Source organism: Notechis scutatus, chromosome 6, assembly GCF_049901735.1.
Source record: "Notechis scutatus isolate UNSWTSFEM ecotype Mainland chromosome 6, rNotScu1.2, whole genome shotgun sequence".
NCBI lineage: Eukaryota > Metazoa > Chordata > Lepidosauria > Squamata > Elapidae > Notechis > Notechis scutatus.
The window spans coordinates 31029266-31047943 of NC_142014.1; the positions used below are offsets into that span (position 1 = coordinate 31029266).

Here is an 18678-nt window from a genome sequence, read left to right on the forward strand (position 1 = left end):
GGATGGATGATTGATAGATTAGATCAGGGGTCTTGAAACTTGACAGCTTCAAGACTTACGGACATCAACTCCCAGAATTCCTCCTCCAGTCATGTTAGCTCAGGAATTCTGGGAGTTGAAGTCCATAAGTGTTAAACTTGCCAAGTTTGAAGACCCTTGAACTAGACCTACCCAATTCCTGTAACCATTCTTCTTAACATTTTGGACTCCAGCCCCCTAATCATTCATGTTGCTCTTCTCTGCACTCTTTCCAAAGTCTCAACATCTTTTTTTACATCATGGCAACCAAAACTAGATGCAATATTCCAAGTGTGGCCATACTAAGGCTTTGTAAATTCTTCTCTTGTCTAGACCTCACAATCTATTCACCTCCAGACCTAAATATTCTCCCAGCGTATCTGAAAGCAGTGAGACCAAGATCTTTCATCATTTCATCATTTTGATTTGAATGATTTTAATGGAGTCCTGTGTGTGTGTTTGTGTGTGTGAGATGCTCTGTAATTTACATTTTTAATTGCTCTAAGCCATTTTGACTGTGGTGTAAACAGCCCAGCACGATATAAATCTAATAAATCAATAACTGTCCGTAGCTTTCCAATCTACCGTAACTCATCTGACATCACCCAAAGGAATTGTAGAGAGCCATAATTGCCTAACTGTGCAGGCTGATGAGATTTGGAAGCAGGATCCTAAATTACACCAGGTATACAGCCCCACTACTATTCTTTGGAAGCTCCTGGGATGAAGAATGGTTCCCTTCTTAAGATTTTAGGCCTCCCTTTGTTAGACTAACAAGATAGAAACACAACTGTGTATTGACATATTACCTACATATTACTAATCCAATACAGGCATTTTGGATTCCAGTGAACCACCCTGTGATCTTCCAAAAATGCAGATAATCCTTGACTTACAACCATGTGTTCCAAGGAATGGAATGGAGCCCGAATGTTCAGTTGCTAAGTGATTTTTAACCCCCTTGTACCATCATCTTTGCCACTGTTGCTAAGTGAATCACTGAAGTTGTGAAGTGAGTAATACATTAGTTGTGTTAAGTGAATGGCTTCATCACACTCTTTGCTCTTTGTCACACTCTTTGTTACAACAAGGGAATCATATGACACACATCCCTGGGACAAGACATAGACTGGGTGAAACCAGGCTCAATAGCAGGAACTGTGAGAGGGATCTTGGAGTCTTAGTGGACAACCAGCTAAACAAGAGCCAGCCGTGTGCAGCAGCAGCCAAAAAAGCCAATGCAATCCTAAATTGTATTAACAGAGGGATACAATCAAGATCAAGGGAGGTACTAATACCACTCTATAAAGCCTTAGTAAGACCACACCTAGAGTACTGCATCCAGTTTTGGTCACCACATTATAAAAAAGATGTTGAGACTCTAGAAAGAGTACAGAGAAGAGCAACCAGGACTGGAGGCTAAAACATACAACGAACGGTTGCAGGAACTGGGCCTGGCTAGTCTAGTGAAGAGAAGGACCAGGGGAGACATGATGGCAGTCTTCCAATACTTAAGGGGCTGCCACAGAGAGGAAGGGGTCAAGCTATTTTCTAAAGCATCTGAAGGCAAGACAAGGAATAGTGGAAGGAAACTGAACAAGGAGAGATTCAACCTAGAAATAAGGAAAAATTGTCTGACAGTGAGAAGAATCAACCCATGGAACAGAAGTTGCCCTCGGAAGTTAACCTAACCCTAACCCAAAAACTTTAACCTTAAACTGTCTACTATTGACCTCACCCCCTTCCTAAGAGGCCTGTAGGGGCCGTGCATAAGCGCACCAATCGTGCCTACCGTCCCTGTCCTATTGTTTTTTATTTTTCTTATAAGTATCTATCTCATGTATTCAAAACTATATTTATTCTTATACCTGTGTCTTGTAAGCGATTGACAAATCAAATAAATATTAAATACTAAAAAAAGTTGTGGGAGCTTTATCCCTGGAGGCTTTCAAGAAAAGATTGGATTCCCATCTGTCAGAAATGGTGTAGGGTCTCCTTCTTGGGCAGAGGGTTGGACTAGATGACCTATAAGGTCCCTTCCAACTCTGATTATCTGTTATCTGTTACACTACGACCGTCATAAATATGAGCCCATTGCCAAGCATCCAAATTTTAAGCATGGGGATGCTGGAATGGTCGTAAGCGTAAAAACTGGTTGCAAGGCAGTTTTTTTCAGTGCCGTTGTAACTTGGAACAGTCCCGAAACAACTGTTTGTAAGTCCAGGACTACCTTTCAAGTGTTTCTAAAATTATGTGCATGAGGAGTAGTGAACAATGGTAGATGGCTGCTTCAAAAACAAAAGAAAGCTATCCAAGCCAATCCTTGTTCTACTGAAGAGGAATGTATTAGCTGGACAGTTAACAGAATTCGAGCTTTGAAAAAGTTATTCAGTTTGTTCTTCTTTTCTTAAGTAATAGAATGACAGAATTGGAAGGGGCCTTGGAGGTCTTCTAGTCCAACCCCACCCTGCTCAAGCAGGAAACCCAAAAACCATTTCCAGACAAGTGGTTGTCTGATCGTTTGTTGAAAGCCTCCAATGTTGGAGCACCCACAACGTCTGCAGGGAAGCTGTCCCACCAATTAATGGATCAGGGTTTATAGAACAACAGAGTTGGGGGAAAAAAGTTGGAAGAGTTGATATATTATAATGTCTTGGATGCTTGGTATGAATGGTTTAAGAATAAAAAGAATTCAAAATGACAATAAGAAACTATATAAATACTTATATCTATATTCATATATATCAATATTTATTTATATATTAAGTTGGAATTGTATAATGAAAGAAATGTGTATATAGAAAGATGATAAGGAAATGTAAAAGATGTCTTGATGTTGATATAATGATGCATAAAAGTTTTATTTTATGTTTTTAAATTTTGAAAACTAAATAAAATTTAATAATAATAATAATAATAATAATAATAATAATAATAATAATAATAATAATAATAATAATAATAATGAAAAACAGAGTTGGAAGGAGCCTTGGAAGTCTTCCAGTCCAGCTCCCTGCTTAAGCAGGAGATTCTGATATCCTTTTCAACAAATGGTTGTCTTCTTTTAAAATCTCCAATGATGAAGCACCCACAACTTCTGAAGGCAACTTCTGTTCCTTTGGTTAATTGTCCTCCCTGCTAGGAAGTTTCTCCTCAAATTCCAGGTTGCTTCTCGTCTTGCCTTCTGGTGCTTTGGAAAATAAGTTGGCCGCCCCCACTTCTTTGTGGCAGCCCCTCAAATATTGGAACACTGCTCTCCTGTCAATCCTAGTTCTTCTTTTCACTATTGACTGGACTATTTGTCAATAAAGAAGCCATCACTTCCAGCTTTTGTTCCCTCCCACACCCACCTCTTTGTCTGAGTTCCTTTCAGAGAGAGCATCTCATGTTTCCTGGACAGGCAGCCTAATGCGAAGAAGCTTGTTGCTGCCAGACAACATCGTAAGTCCCTGCCTTTGGCACCTGATTAAACATTAGGGTTTTGTTTTGTTTTTTTGGGTCGAACAATAAACTAGTCTTTGACCAAACAAAGTCTGCAGACAGTAAATCAATTAATAAATATGCAGCAACTTTCTCTACGAAGGCAGCCTGGGAGATTGTTGTGACTCAGCTCTCCAAACACAACAAACCCTCTGTAGTTAAAGCAATGATTCCTTTATTAGGAGCACAACCCCCCCAGCAAAAAAAATTACTTCTCTCCGCAGGCTAACAAGTCTTTACCAGCAAGGAGAGGAATAGTTGTCTGCCACATCTATTCATCTCTACTCCCTGCCTTTTATACCTAGAGCTAGGGGAGGCTTCGCCAGCAGTGGTGGCTCTTCCGTTTCAAGGACTGGCCCATAGATTTCCACTGCTCTCCTCTCCTCTGCCTTCTGTGTGACCGTGTGTCAGCCATTGGACCCAGCTGTTCCTCTTCTTCCTCATCAGCTGCAACCAGACCTGGGGGCTGTTGACTCTCCATCTGAGGGCTGACAGATGGCCCAGGCTCCATCTCTCTCTCTCTCTCTCTCTCTCTCTCTCACACACACACACACACACACTCAAGATTTATTTTTAAAACACTGATGTGTCTTTGGGTTTGGGGAGCATATGGTTGCAAGCACGGGTGAGCAATGAAGGCACACAAAAGCACAGAAACAGGATGTTTAAAAGGCAAGAAAGAGGTTTGGAAACCATCCAAAAACTGCAACTGTCACAATACGAATCATTTACAAACATCAGAATGCTGTTCATGCAACCGTGGGGATGCTGCAGTGGTCGTAAGTGTGGAAAACAGCCACAAGTCAGGTTTTTTTTTTTCAATGCTGTTGTTAACTTGGAACGAATGGTTATAAGTTGAGGATCATCTGTAAGGCTGGTCTCAAATTAGGTGAAGGCGCATGACTGAATCAAAACAGAAAGGTCTCCCAGGCAAGCCTCCTTCTATTTAAGAGGAAGGTATAGGTGGTCCTCAACTTATGACCACAATTTTGAATGGTCACTAAACAAACAGTTAAGTTGAGAACTACCTGGAAAACAATCCTCTATTCCATTTAACAGAAGGACTTTAGTAAAAAGTCATCTCCAGGTGGTCCTCAACTTACAACAATTTGCTTAGTGACCATTCAAAGTTATAATGGCACTGAAAAAAGTGACTTCCATTATAAGTGGGTCCATTTTTCCCACTTACAACTATTACAGCCTCCCCATGGTCCCATGATCAAAATTCAGATGTTTGGCAACTGACTCACAATTATGACGGTTGCAGCGTCCTGCGATGGCCACGTGATCCCCTTTCATGACCTTCCGATAAGCGAAGTCAGCAGGGAAAATCAGATTTACTGAATGACCAGGTTACTAACTGAGCAACCGCAATGATTCACTTAACCACTATGGCAGGAAAGGCTGTAAAATGGGGGGAGAACCTCACTTAACAAAGGTTTCGCTTAGCAACATACCTTTTGGGCACAATTGTGATCATAAGTTGAGGATTATCTGTATTATGCTACCATGTTTCTCCTAAAATAAGATCAGATATTGTATTATTGTTTGCTGCAAAAGACACATCAGGCCTTATTTTTTTGGTTATGTCTTATTTTGGGGAAAATATGGTACTCAATGCATCCGTCTGGCTGACAATCTTAAGTGGGACTTATTTTGGGGATAGAGCTTATATTGCAAGCATCCTGAAAAAAATCATGCTAGGGATTATTTTCCAGTTAGGTCTTATTTTGGGGAAAATACATTTTTAAATGTGTCTGGCTGACAATCTTAACTGGGGCTTATATTAAGAGTATTCTGGAAAAAAAATTGTGCTAGGGCTTATTTTCCAGTTGGGTCTTATTTTCTGGGAAAACACAGGAGTAGCCATCATTGGTAGAGAAAAGCCCAGGGAAGAGCCACTTACTTGAACGAGGTCATCCACTCCACTGGCTGTTCTCACCAGCCGCACGAGGTCTTCCTGCATCATCTCCACCCACCGTTTTATCCTACAGAAACAGAAGAGAAAGAGAAGAAATCATCAGATCAATGGTGCACAGCTAGGAAGATCAGAGGGCTGCAGGAAGCCTGACAGATTATTTCCCGCAGGGGGAAGACCGAGGCAGAGGTTGCTTTGATAGTGCTGTGAAGCTGCTCCAGTCCCATTTTTCTATCCCATTCTTCTGCTTGCCCAGGCTCTCCCGTAAAAACTTGGCATGGTTGGATGTGAGCAAATGTGCATTTTTAGACTCAGCCAAATTTCTTTTCCTAGTAGACTATAGGATCACTAATGCTAAAGGCAGCAAAACATGGTTTGTCAGCTGAAAAGTCAACAGAATTTTATTTAAAATATCCTTCCTGCCTTCCTCCCTTTCTCTCACACCCTTCCTTTCTTTTCTTTTTCCCTTTCTCATTTCCCTTCCTTCTTTTTCCTTTCTTTTCCCTCATTCCTTTTCTTTCCATCTCTCCTTCTGTCCTTCCTTCCCTTTCTCTCACAGCCTTCCTTCCTTCTTTTTTTCCTTTCCCATTTCCTTCCTTCTTTTTCCTTTTTTTCCATCCTTTTCTTTCTCTTTCCTTCCTTCCTTCCTTCCTTTCCGTTATCACTATATTAATTAATTACAAGAGAGTTTATATTTATATACTGGTCTAAGGCCTTAATAAATTTACTTTGTTTTCATGTTTCAAATTCATGCCCAAGTAAACAGTGTTTTATGGGAAGTATTTAATATCTTCCTTATTTTTATTTTGCTTCTTCCTTCCTCTCTTTTGTCACCTTTTAGGATCAGAAAGTCAGGATCTGTGCCACAATGGACATTCTGCAACCTCTGAATTCTTTTTGTTATTTTGTATTATTTAACAGCCTCTTGGAATTTCTCCTGAGAGCCCTATCAGATCTGAGCAAATGCAGTGATTGAAAATTATCCAAGCAGTTTCTTTGCTGTGGGTGGGAAAATGAGTCAAACTCAGCGGTACCCACAAGGGGGAGGTCAAAATCAGGAAGACCAAAATCAGAAATATTACTTTTACACTATAATTGCCCCCCATCTCCCACCAAAAAAAGGATTCCAGTTTTTAAACTGCAAACAATAAAGTGATTTTTTGCATTTACCAATCTGTCACATCAACAATGCCCAGGTATTAATGTTGATTTAAATTAGAAAATGCCTCTGTAAATCATGGGCAGAAAATGATTAACTTAGTCTATCTAATAAATAAGCAAATGCCAAAATGCCCAAGACCCTACCTCATCCTAATTCAACAGAGGAAATAAAACCATGTTATTTTCAGAAATGAAGATAAATGTGCCCTGAGTCACTGGGAAGGGAAGAGCAAGCAATTTTAGTGCAATGACAGCATAAATTTTGACTGTCTGCTCATCCATCTGAGAATAGAGCTGGGAGTCAAATGTTTCAGGTCATCTTCGACTTACAACTGTTTGTTTAGTGACCATTTGACATTACGGTGGCACTGAAAAAAAGAGACTGATGACCATTTTTCACACTTATGACCCTTGCAGCATCCCTGTGGTTTGGATACTTGGCAACTGACTCGTATTTATGATGATTGCAGTGTCCCCTTCTGCAAACTTCTGACCAGCAAAGTCAACCAGGAAGCCAGACACATTGAACAACCTTGTCACTCACTTAACAACACAGTGATTCACTAAACAACTGTAGCAAGAAAAATTGTAAAGTGGGATGGAGCTCACTTCACCGATGTTTCACTTAGCAACATAAATCCAGGGCCCAGTTGTGGTCGTACATCGAGAATAACTGAATGTTAACTTGGAAAGTGCAGGAACAGATGCAAACAGCTGCCTTAGATGCAAACATGATGTCAGGGTTCCAGCAGTTACCCCCCATTTAAATCATGAGTCTCGAGCCAGACTTCCAAAATTTCAAAAGAATTTATTGGGAGTTAACATGTCCGGCACTGCCTGATTGTAGTTGACTCTGAGGCACATCATTCATTGTCACCCTGGACCCTGGTTTTCCCTCCACCCCCTGGGTGTATTGTAATTCATATTCTCCAATGGGACACATCCATAGCCAAGAGTCACCAATCATACTCTCCAGTTAGAATTCTGCAGGGCAGAAACTTCGGTCACCTAGTTACTACCTTTGAAAACATTTATGGAATGCAATTTCATAAGTTCTCCATCCAGGGCAGGGGTCGGCAACCTTAAACACTCAAAGAGCCACAAAGGTCCTAACCGGAAGTCCCCGTTCAATTCTGTAGCTGATCGGAAGTCTGGTTCCCCCTCCTCCTAGCGCAGCGTCCTTTTTCCTCTGCTGATTGGAAGTCCACTTCCCACCACCACCATAGAGTCTCCTCCTAGCATGGCGTCCTTTTTTCTCTGCTGATCGGAAGTATGGTTCCCCCACCATAGAGTCTCCTCCTAGCGCGGCAACCCGTCCTAACCGAAAGCCCTTTCAATTGTGGAGCTGACCAGTGACAGGGAGCCACAGTGGAAGGATGAAAGAGCCACATGTGGCTCCAGAGTTGCGGGCTGCCGACCTCTGATCCAGGGTATGTTGTTAAGGTCTTCCACAGGAAGACAACAGAATGATGAAGATCCTGGTTGTGTTGATTTTTTTTGCATGCTCACTGCTTCCGCCTTTTACTTTGCCATGAATAGTGTGCATAATTCACGAGTCAAGGATGGGCACAGCTTGACAAAAAAAAGATAGACTCACACAGAAATGGAAGAGAGATGCACACACATGCACACACACACACACACACACACACACACACACACATGGGCATCAAGATTACATCTGCAATGATTAGGAGCAAGAGTTTCCTTTGTGTATTATGTAACACACACACATAGTAGAGAGAAACAAAAGACTGAATCAGCATGTAAAAAACAAGCAGAGAGGGAAGCAGGGAGGGAAAGAGAGACCACTTTACAAGGGTGAACACCTGCCAGTCTCCATCAGCCCCCTGAAGCCCCTTAATATGGTGCCACAGATATTCATCCATAAGAGAGTTAACCTTCCAACGTGAAATTTTGGAAGGCATCAAGACAATTAAATCAAGGTAGAAATGATGGAATGAGCCCTCTCTGTGATCTGTGTAGGATGCAACCACTGGTAAACCCTTCTCCAGAGTCCCAAATATTTTAAAACTAGGGAGAAAAAAATCAGGACCCATCAATCACTTTGGGTTTTGTTAGGTTTTACTCAGACTAATCCTGTAAGGAGTAAGGTCCACAGGAAGAGAGTCGGGGATTGCAGCTAAAGGTAAAGGTTCCCCTCACACATACGTGCTAGTCGTTTCTGGCTCTAGGGGACGGTGCTCATCTCCGTTTCAAAGCCGAAGAAGAGCCAGTGCTGTCCAAAGACATCTCCGTGGTCATGTGGCCGGCAGGACTAAATGCCTTTGAAAGTGCATGGAACACTGTTATCTTCTCACCAAAGGGGGTCCCTATTTTTCTACTTGCATTTTTACATGCTTTCGAACCGCTAGGTTGGCAGAAGCTGGGACAAGGAACGGGAGCTCATTCCATTACATGGCGCTAGGGATTCAAACCGCCAAACTGCCAACCTTTCTGATCAAGAAGCTCAGCGTCTTAGCTACTGAGCCACCGCGTCCTTTTATTGCAGCTAAGCCCTCCCTGTTCACAAGGACAATGCACAGTCTATCCATCACAAGATTAATGGAATAACAGAGTTGGAATGGACCTTGGAGGTCTTCTAGTCCAACCCCCTGCTCAAGCAGGACACCTTAATACCATCATCCTACAAACGCTGAACTGATATTGCATGTCCCACCTGTGAAATTTGGGTGTCCTACCTGTGAAATTTCTCCACCACTTTTCTCCAGCAAGAATTTCATAATCCTGTTTTGTCAGTATGCTGTTGATTGGGTACTGCCATGGGAACCGAAATGGATGCCCACCACACTTTATCTTCTGAAGAACATTGAGGGAATTCCAGAAATACCTCTGGTTCTTTTTTTTTTTTTAACTGTCCACGGTTTGGTTAAAAGGGAGTTTCCAAACTCACACAGAATGTTGTTTTAGATAAGGAGACGGGAATGGGAGATAGGAAGAACTTAAAATGAGTAATGCAAGCACATCCTTAGTAGACAAAGGTCCAGTGTTCACCTTTTGAACAATGTAGGTTTATCAGCAAAACAGATGATGGTTTGTCTGTTCTTCCCCAGCTGAGGTAGGCAGGACAGGAAGCAACAGATGGAAACTAACCAAGGAGAGAAGCAACCTAGAACTAAGGAGAAATTTCCTGACAGGTACAACAATTAATCAGTGGAACAAATTGCCTTCAGAAGTTGTGAATGCTCCAACACTGGAAGTTTTTAAGAAGAGATTTGACAGCCATTTATCTTAAATGGTATAGGGTTTCCTGCTTAAGCAGGAGGTTGGACTAGAAGACCTCCAAGGTCCCTTCCAACTCTGTTATTCTGTTATAGTTCCCATTTGAAGAAGATGTCTATGGAAATTTTCAGTCATCCAGCTCATGGCTGCCCCAAAAGTTATTTTGTTATTCTGAGGTCAGCCAATGTATTAAAAACAATTTCCATTTATAACAAGTTATTTCCATTTTCAGTGCTTTCATTTTAAGTCCCCCCAGCCAAAAGTCCACGTCTCACTGTCATTTTAATCCTTGCCTTCTATTTTTTCCTCATTAAATTAATACACGCATATGCCAAGTACAAAATAATTTGTATCATGCACTCTCATAAATATAAGAGGCGATCAGCATCATCAGGAAAAAAAAAGGCTATTAAAGCAATTTGGAAAGAGGACCAGGATAAAGCAGTTAAATGAAAATTGTCTTGTATATTAAAAAATAATAATAATAATACAGGACTTAATTGAGGTAGATTTTGATGCTTGTTCCTGGTTCCTTGAGGTGTTTCATTAAAAGCTCTTAAAAGCAGTTATCTACGTGTTGCTAATATGAGGGAAATTAATCAGCCACTAATCTGGCTGTTAGTGCTATGCTCTGAAATCCACTTATGGTGCCTCATATTTAAGCCTCTAGAAACGATGAGCGTACAGTAATTCTGATGGTGGCGTTGGAGCATGTATTACTGTTGTGTCTATTTAAAACAGTCCTTGGCACCCCAAAGCACCACCCAAGGCCCAAATTCTTCTTTAGTTGCAGTTTTATTTTTAGCCACATACAGCAACGTGGCATCCAATTTCGGGTTTCAGTCGGGTCTTGCGCAAAATAAACTTAGCATGTGGCAGTGGGAAAACATGAACTGAGCTAACAGGAGGGGTATCTGTTGGCTGAATCGAGCATGACACTTGCTGATCCATGTTCAGGGATTTAAAGCAGGCATCGGATTATAAAAGCAAGCAGAGAAGGATCTTGGAATCCTAGTGGACAACCATTTAAATACGAGCCAGCCGTGTGCAGCAGCTGCCAAAAAAAGCCAACACAGTTCTAGGGTGCATCAACAGAGGGATAGAATCAAGATCATGTGAAGTATTGATACCACTTTATAAGGCCTTGATAAGGCCACACTTGGAATCCTGCATCCAGTTTTGGTTGTTATGATGTAAACAAGATGTTGAGACTCTAGAAAGAGTGCAGATAAGAGAAACAAAGATGTTATGGGGTCTGGAGGCTAAAACACACAAAGAACGGCTGCAGAAACTGGGTATGTCTAGTCTAATGAAAAGAAGGACTAGGGGAGACATGATAGCAGTGTTCCAATATCTCAGGGGTTGCCGCAAAGAGGAGGTCGTCAGGCTATTGCCAAAGCACCTGAGGGCAGGACAAGAAGCAATGGATGGACACTAATCAAGGAGAGAAGCAACTTAGAACTAAGGAGAGATTTCCTGACAGTGAGAACAATTAATCAGCGGAACAACTTGCCTGCAAAAGTTGTGAATGCTCCAACACTGGAAGTTTTTAAAAAGATGTTGGATAACCATTTGTCTGGAATGTTGTAAGGTTTCCTGCCTAAGTAAAGGGTTGGACTAGAAGATCTCCAAGGTCCCTTCCAACTCTGTTATTCTATTGTCATTTCCAGGAAAGCAGGGATCTTCATCCATGGCAACTTTAAGACTTGTGCAAGTCAACTCATAAAATTCCCCAGCCAGCTGGACAGCAGGGATTCAATAGTTGAGGGGCTGCCACAAAGAAGAAGGAGTCAACCTATTCTTCAAAGCACCAGAAGGCAAAACAAGAAGCAATGGATGGAAGCGAACCAAGGAGAGAAGCAACCTGGAACTAAGGAGAAACTTCCTAACAGTGAGAACAATTAACCTGTTTAATGGCTTCCCTCCAGAAGTTGTGGATGCTCCATCACTGGAGGCATTTAAGAAGAGACTGGGCAGTCACTTGTCTGAAATGGTATAGGATCTCCCGCTTGAGCAAGGGGATAGACTAGAAGACCTCCAAGGCAGGGGTGGGATTCTACCAGTTCGCACCTATTCGGTAGAACCAATTGTTAACATTCTAAGCAGTTCAGAGAACCGGTTGTTAGAAGAAATTACTGGGCTAATCCTGTAAGGAAGGCAGGGAGGAAACATTCTGGTGTTGCTTATAGAAACTGCCTCTCCGTTAAACCTTATTACATTCTTGGCAGGACTAGACTTCCTGTCTCAGGAATGTCTCTGGAGTTTTCCCCCCCTCTTTTGCTGGTACTTTGCTTGTGTGGAGTGACCATTCAAAGTTACAATGGCACTGAAAAAAGTGACTTATGACCATTTTTCATACGTATGACTGTTGCAGCATCCCCACAGTCATGAGAGGCCAGGCGAGGAGATGTGTGCCTCAATGTGAGTGATGTTGAGTTGGCTACGCCCAGCCAATAACATGACCACCAAGCCATGCCCACCAACTAAGCCATGCCCACAGAACCGGTTGTTAGAAAATTTGAATCCCACCCCTGCTCCAAGGTCCTTTCCAACTCTGATGATGTTCTAATTGTTCTACAGTCTTAACGTTGTTAAGGTTGGAGGCCCTTGGTATAGGTAGCCCTTGCCTTATAACCATTTGTTAGTGACCGTTCAAAGTTACAATAGCACTGAAAAAGTGACTTAAGACCTGGTCCTCACCCTTATGACAACCACAGCATCCCCAAACAAAGTCAAATGGGGAGATCTGAATTCATCTAATGACCTCACAATTTACTTAACAACTGCAGTGCTTTGCTTAACAGTGTGGCTGAAAAGTTCATAAAACCAGGCAATACTCCCAGAAGAACTGTCTTGCTTAGTAACAGATATCCAAGTCCCAATTGTGGTTGTAAGCCAGGGACTACCTACTTTATAAATAGTCCTCAACTTAATGACCACAAGTCCAGTCCTCAAATCTAAGTCCTGTGGCATCACTTTAAACGTTTGTGGGTTCTGCTTTTAAAAAGTCATAGAAGCAGGATAGAAACAGCCTGGATGTCTTGGAGAAGACCTCGGAGAATTATATAGATAGCTGAGAAATCAAACAAATGGATCATCAAATGAGTCATCCAGTGGATGTTGATTCATGGCTCAATGCAGCTAAGTGGAATCAAAGCTAGTTAGGACTTTCCTGGGACACAACCAGAACTGTAAATTAGACTGATGAAGTGGATTGTACTACAACACAACAGCTCAATATCCATTTCCTTCTAACACAAAATAAGCCCTATTGTGGGAGTTCAGAAAGGGACAATTTGCCACAGCCAATATTCTGTGGCTAACTCACCATGTACAACTCACCACTGGCACAACTCATCATGAACAACTCACCGCTGGCCCAACGCTCCATGGACAACTCATCACTGGCTCAATTCTCTATGGACAACTCACCACTGGCCCAACTCACCATGAACAACTCACCGCTGGCCCAACGCTCCATGGACAACTCACCACTGGCCCAATTCTTTATGGACAACTCACCACTGGCCCAATTCTTTATGGACAACTCACCGTTGGCCCAACTCTCCATGGACAACTCACCACTCGCCCAGCTCACCATGAACAACTCACCACTGGCCCAACTCACCATGGTCAACTCACCATTGGTCCAATTCACTATGGACAACTCACCACTGTCCCAACTCACCATGGACAACTTACCAAGCCCAACTCTCCATGGACAACTCACCACTGGCCAACATATCATGGACAACTCACCACTGGCCAACACATCATGGACAATTCACTGTTGGTTCAACTCTCCATGGACAACTCACACTGGCCCAACTCGCCACAGAACAACCTGTCATGGGACAATTCAACCATTCTATTTAATTATTTCAAAATAAAATTTAAAAAATTGCCATTCACCTTTCCTTCTGCCCCTCCTTTTTCATCCTTTCTTTAACGATTCTATTCCACCATTTCTTTGACATTAGTGTACGTCATGTCCTGTGGTGAGTTGGCCCTAGTGAGTTGGCCATGGTGAGTTGGCCTCAACGAATTGTCATAGACCCATGGGAGTTACCCTCAACATTTTAATGTCTGGAAAATTAGCCAAACCATGCTAATTTCTCAAAATCCAGAGACGGAATGCAATGGTGGAATAAATCTCATTTAATAGGATTTAATGAAATAACATCACCCTTTTGCATAGGAAAGTTATGCCTGAAAGACTATTATCAGCTCTAGGTTCATAGCCTGGCTAATTTACATCTAAGTGAATTTTCTTCAAAACTAATAAGCATTTCATTTTAGGTTTGAGGGGGAGGGAGAAATGAATGAATGAATACTTCATATATTTTATTTAGGGTTGATATATTTAGTTTGGGGAATGAAACGTCTGCAAGAAAACCTCCAACTTCAGAGAGCAACAAGAACCTCACATCCTGATTTTCCTGTTTCCATTTTGTTGAAGGCTTCTCTCTTGTTAGAACTTAGATTAAGAGTGAAGATCAGCCTCCAACAAGGGGAGATCAGAGTATCTTGGTCACCAGATGCCCTTCTGATGTCTCCTACCCAGATAAGTAACAATTCTGGGTGATGTGAGATGTTATAGGAACTCAGAGGACACAGTAATGATAACACAAACCAGATATGATAGCTCTGGAAAGAACACAAGTCTTTTAATCATTGAGCCTAGCAATTTATTCTCAACTTAGCCTAAAAGAGATTTTCGGGGTTTATTCTTGCTTCTTTGGATTTGTCGGTGACATGAGACTTGAAAATAAACAAGGAAAGCCAATATTGATTTCTGGATTTCCGATCAAAGAAATTAGGAGGTTCAAAAAAATCCAGTGTACAAAACATCCAGTTTACAAATCTCAATTCGGATTCAATTCATCTCAATTCTCGTTTCCCAAACAAGATTCGAACCATAGGGTCTTAGCTGGAATCAGAAAAATCACATGATCTCTTTTTTATCTCTCTCTCTCTCTCTCTCAATTTGAAGAGGATTTCCTTAACTTGGTTTGCACCATGGATGGCCAGAAGCATAAATAAAACCTCTTTGTAGAAAGAAACCACCTCCTTCCTCCAATAATCCAGTTTCTTTGTCCATATCACAACTGCAAACTACCTCTTCGGTGTATACTAAACAGCTATGCCTCGGTGGTGCAGTGGTTAACAGTGCAGTACTGCAGGCTACTTCTGCTGGCTGCCAGCTGCCAGCAATTTAGCAATTCGAATCTCACCAAGCTCAAGGTTGACTCAGCCTTCCGTCCTTCTGAGGTGGGTAAAATGAGGAGCCAGATGGTTGGGGGCAACATGCTGACGCTGTAAACCGCTTAAAGAGGGCTAGAAAGCACTGTGAAGCAGTATATAAGTGCTATTCCTTCCTTCCTCCTTTCTTCCTCCTTCCCTTTCTCATTCTCCTTCCTGGTGGTGCAGTGGTTAGAATGCCGTATTGCAGGCTAACTCACTGCCCAGAACTGGATGCAGTTTTCCAAGTGTGGTCTTACTTGTGCAGTCTTGCCTTAATGCTAACACCCCATTCCAGTTTATTCAAAGGCATTGAATCAAACTGATGAGAATCTTATAGATAGCAGTACTGCAATCTGACTCTGCCAACTGTTAGCAGTTTGATCCTGAGAGGCTCAAAGTTGACAGCCTTCCATCCTTCCAAGGTGGGTAAAATGAGGACCCAGATTGTTGGGAGTGATATGCAGACTCTGTAAACTGCTAAAAGAGGGCTGTAAAGCACTGTGGAGCGGTATATACATCTAAATGCTATTGCTATTCCTCCCTCCTTCTCTCTTTTTTCCTTCCTTCCTTCCTTCCTTCCTTCCTTCCTTCCTTCCTTCCTTCCTTCCTTCCTTCCTTCCTTCCTTCCTTCCTTCCTTCCTTTTTATTCCCTTTCTCATTCTTCTTCCTGCTGGTGCAGTGGTAAGAATGCAGTATTGCAGGCTAAATTCTGCCTGCAGCCAACAGTTTGATCCTGTCCAGCTCAAGATTGACTCGGCCTTCCATCCTTCCCAGGTGGGTCAAATGAGGACCCAGATTGTTGGGGGCAAGAGGCTGACTCTGTAAATGACTTAGAGAGGGCTGTAAAGTACCACAAAGTGGTATATAAATCTAAGTGCTATTGCTATGCAGAGGCAGTAATTGTAGCTCAGAGCTGAACAGTAGAGTAAGCACCTGGATTTCAAATACTTTAAGGAGTGTCCACCATCTTGAATGATCTTCCCTGGCCATGAGTGCCCTCTCGTGATCCAAAGGATCCTTTGCGGTGGGGCCCATGCTGCTCTCAGAGCTTGGTTGTTTTCTTGCAGATGTTTCTGCCCTGCTGATGTTGCCTAACTGGGCAATGAAACATCTGCAAGAAGAACACCAAGCTCAAAGAGCATCAACAACTCCACAAGTCCAGTCTTGAGCCACAAATATTCTCTACTACTGGGTAGAAATTTAGCTCAAAAATTCAAAGCGCTGTTCAGAACCCCTCGCTGTACACTTTCCATCCATCTTCATGTGAGGCAGCACCCCCTAATTGAAGGATGGCACAAGAGACAAGCCCCTTTTCCCTGGGGCACAGCTGAAGCATTTGAAACGGGCTACCCTTCATTCCATTCATCCTAGGGAAGTACGTCTTCTGAAGCCGACAGCCGAAAAGTTAACACAGTATTTTGAGGATGGACTTGATGCTCTGTTGCCAAGGCAACACCAAAATTCTTTACGGAATGGCTCTGGATGCCAATAAAATAAACAAAAAACAAATGCACAGCCCTTCCAGCAATGTGCTACACAGCACAGGTTTTGATCGCGGGGAAATTGTCTCTGGGGTTCATAAATAAAACTTTGGCGATCCAAAGGGACCAGGCAGCTGCGCAGCACTGAGGCCGTGTCACCATGGTTACGCAAACATCTTTGGACTTGGCGTTCGCCGTCCCTCAAGATTTGACGCACCTTCTCCCAAAGAGTCCCAGAGAATGGGACAGGAACACAAAAGAGGTTTAGTTCCATCTCATCGGGATCATATTGAGTGCTTTGAAGTCTTTCCTAAGCCTTCCTCTCGCAAATTCCACTGGAAATAAAAAAATTGACATTCATTGGATTTGGCGGTGGCCGAAGAGTTGTATCAAACTCTCTTGTTAGTTAGTCACAAAAGAGAAGATCTACCATAATCATCTGGGGTAGAGGGCAAGTTATGTACAGCATCTTCTTGCCAATGTGAGACCCTGTTCCCCCAAAAATAAGAGCCTGACATATTTTTTTTTGCCACCAGAAAAGGCACCAGGTCTTATTTTTAGGGGATGTCATCCACTGACTAACCTCACTTGCGCGCATCGCTCCTGGCTTCCTTTTCATTGTCAGAGGCCTTCAGGAACTTCTTCTTCTGTGGCTAGCAAGGCTTTCCTGAAGGCCTCTGCAGCTGATAATAGAACTTTGGATCGATCCAGAGCTTTGTTCTCAGCTCCAGAGGCCTTCAGGAAAGCCCGGACAGCCTTGCCAGCTGCAGAAGAAATGGGCCGGCAAGGCAGGTGTCGGGGTGTGCAAGGCCTGGCTACAACTGTCCACAGGTAAGTAGTAGAGCAGTTCTACACCCTCCCATCCCCACCCTAGCTTAATTTTTACCTGTCCACTCTAGAGTGAGCAGGATCTTAATTAGGGCTTATTTTGGGGGGGTAGGGCTTATATTGGGTGCACATGTAAGATTCAGGCTAGGACTTACTTTCAGGGTAGGTCGTATTTTTGGGAAAACAGGGTATATGATATTGTCGGCATTGACTTAATTTGGGGCACTTAGTCAAAGACACCATGGAGCCTATCACCTCCCTGTGGCTTGAACTGATGGTGACCCACCAAGCAGAGAGAAACTTCAGCTGCAGCCTCCCACCTAGATAGCAAATAGGGAGTTCCCGACTTACAACAGTTCATTTAGTGACCATTCAAAGTTACAATGGCACTGGAAAAAAAGTGACTTATTTTTCAGAGTTGCAGCATCCCCATGGTCTCACAATCAGAATTCAGACACTTGGCAACTGGTTCCTATTAACGATGGTTGCAATGTCCCGGGGGTCACGTGACCCCCTTTTGTGACCTTCTCACAAACAAAGTCAAGGAGGAAGCCAGATTCATTTAACAACTGTGTTACTAGCTTAACAACTGTGACAATTAATTCACTTCACAACTATGACAAGAAAAGTTGCAATGCAGGAGCCAAAATTCACTTAACAAACATTTGGCTTAGCGACAGACATTTTGGGCTCCATTGTGGATATAAGCCGACAACTGCCTCCAATTCCGACATTCAAGAGCTCCATTCCTACTCCACTAGCTCTTTTCATGCCTTGCTAGATTAAAACTTCCACCAGCCTGCTACTCTTCAGGTGGCTTGGAGCTGCAGATGGCAGGCCACCAAAGGTCACCAAATTTGGCAGGCTGCTGATTAACCAACTTGATTGCACTTCAACAAGCAGGGCTGTGTCACAAGAGACTGAAAGAAAGAGAGAGAAAGGAAGGGAGATAGAAAAAGAAGAAACTGTAGGTTCTATAGGTGGCATCTGCCACCGGCGAGGCTAGCAAAGATGTCCCCAAAACATCTCTGCCAAATGTTGGAAATTCAATCCAGACACCGGGCACATATTATCATATGTGGTGGACATGCAGGGGTGGGCTGCTGGGGGTTCGCAGGGGTTCGGGAGAGCCCCTAGCTAAGATTCTGTGCAGTTTGGAGAACCCCCCCCAAATCCCACTAGTGGCTGGCCCCGCCCACCCCGCCCCTACCCAGGAGTACCTACGTGGCCCGTTTTGGATGCCAGGTAGATACAGGGCATGCACGGAGGTTCGAGGAGGGTGAAAAATGGGCCTCCTGGAAGTTT

At 42.8% G+C, this 18678-nt stretch overlaps 1 protein-coding gene across 6 annotated transcripts in view; it reads right to left on the bottom strand.

Annotated features, from left to right (window-relative positions):
• Positions 1-18678, bottom strand: part of CACNA2D1 (calcium voltage-gated channel auxiliary subunit alpha2delta 1) — a 318569-nt gene that overhangs the window by 262511 nt on the left and 37380 nt on the right. For all 6 annotated transcript variants that reach the window (XM_087967845.1, XM_087967844.1, XM_087967842.1 and 3 more), the window contains exon 2: positions 5405-5486. In XM_087967845.1, the coding sequence (XP_087823971.1) occupies positions 5405-5486 (82 nt within the window). The remainder of the gene's footprint in view (positions 1-5404; positions 5487-18678) is intronic.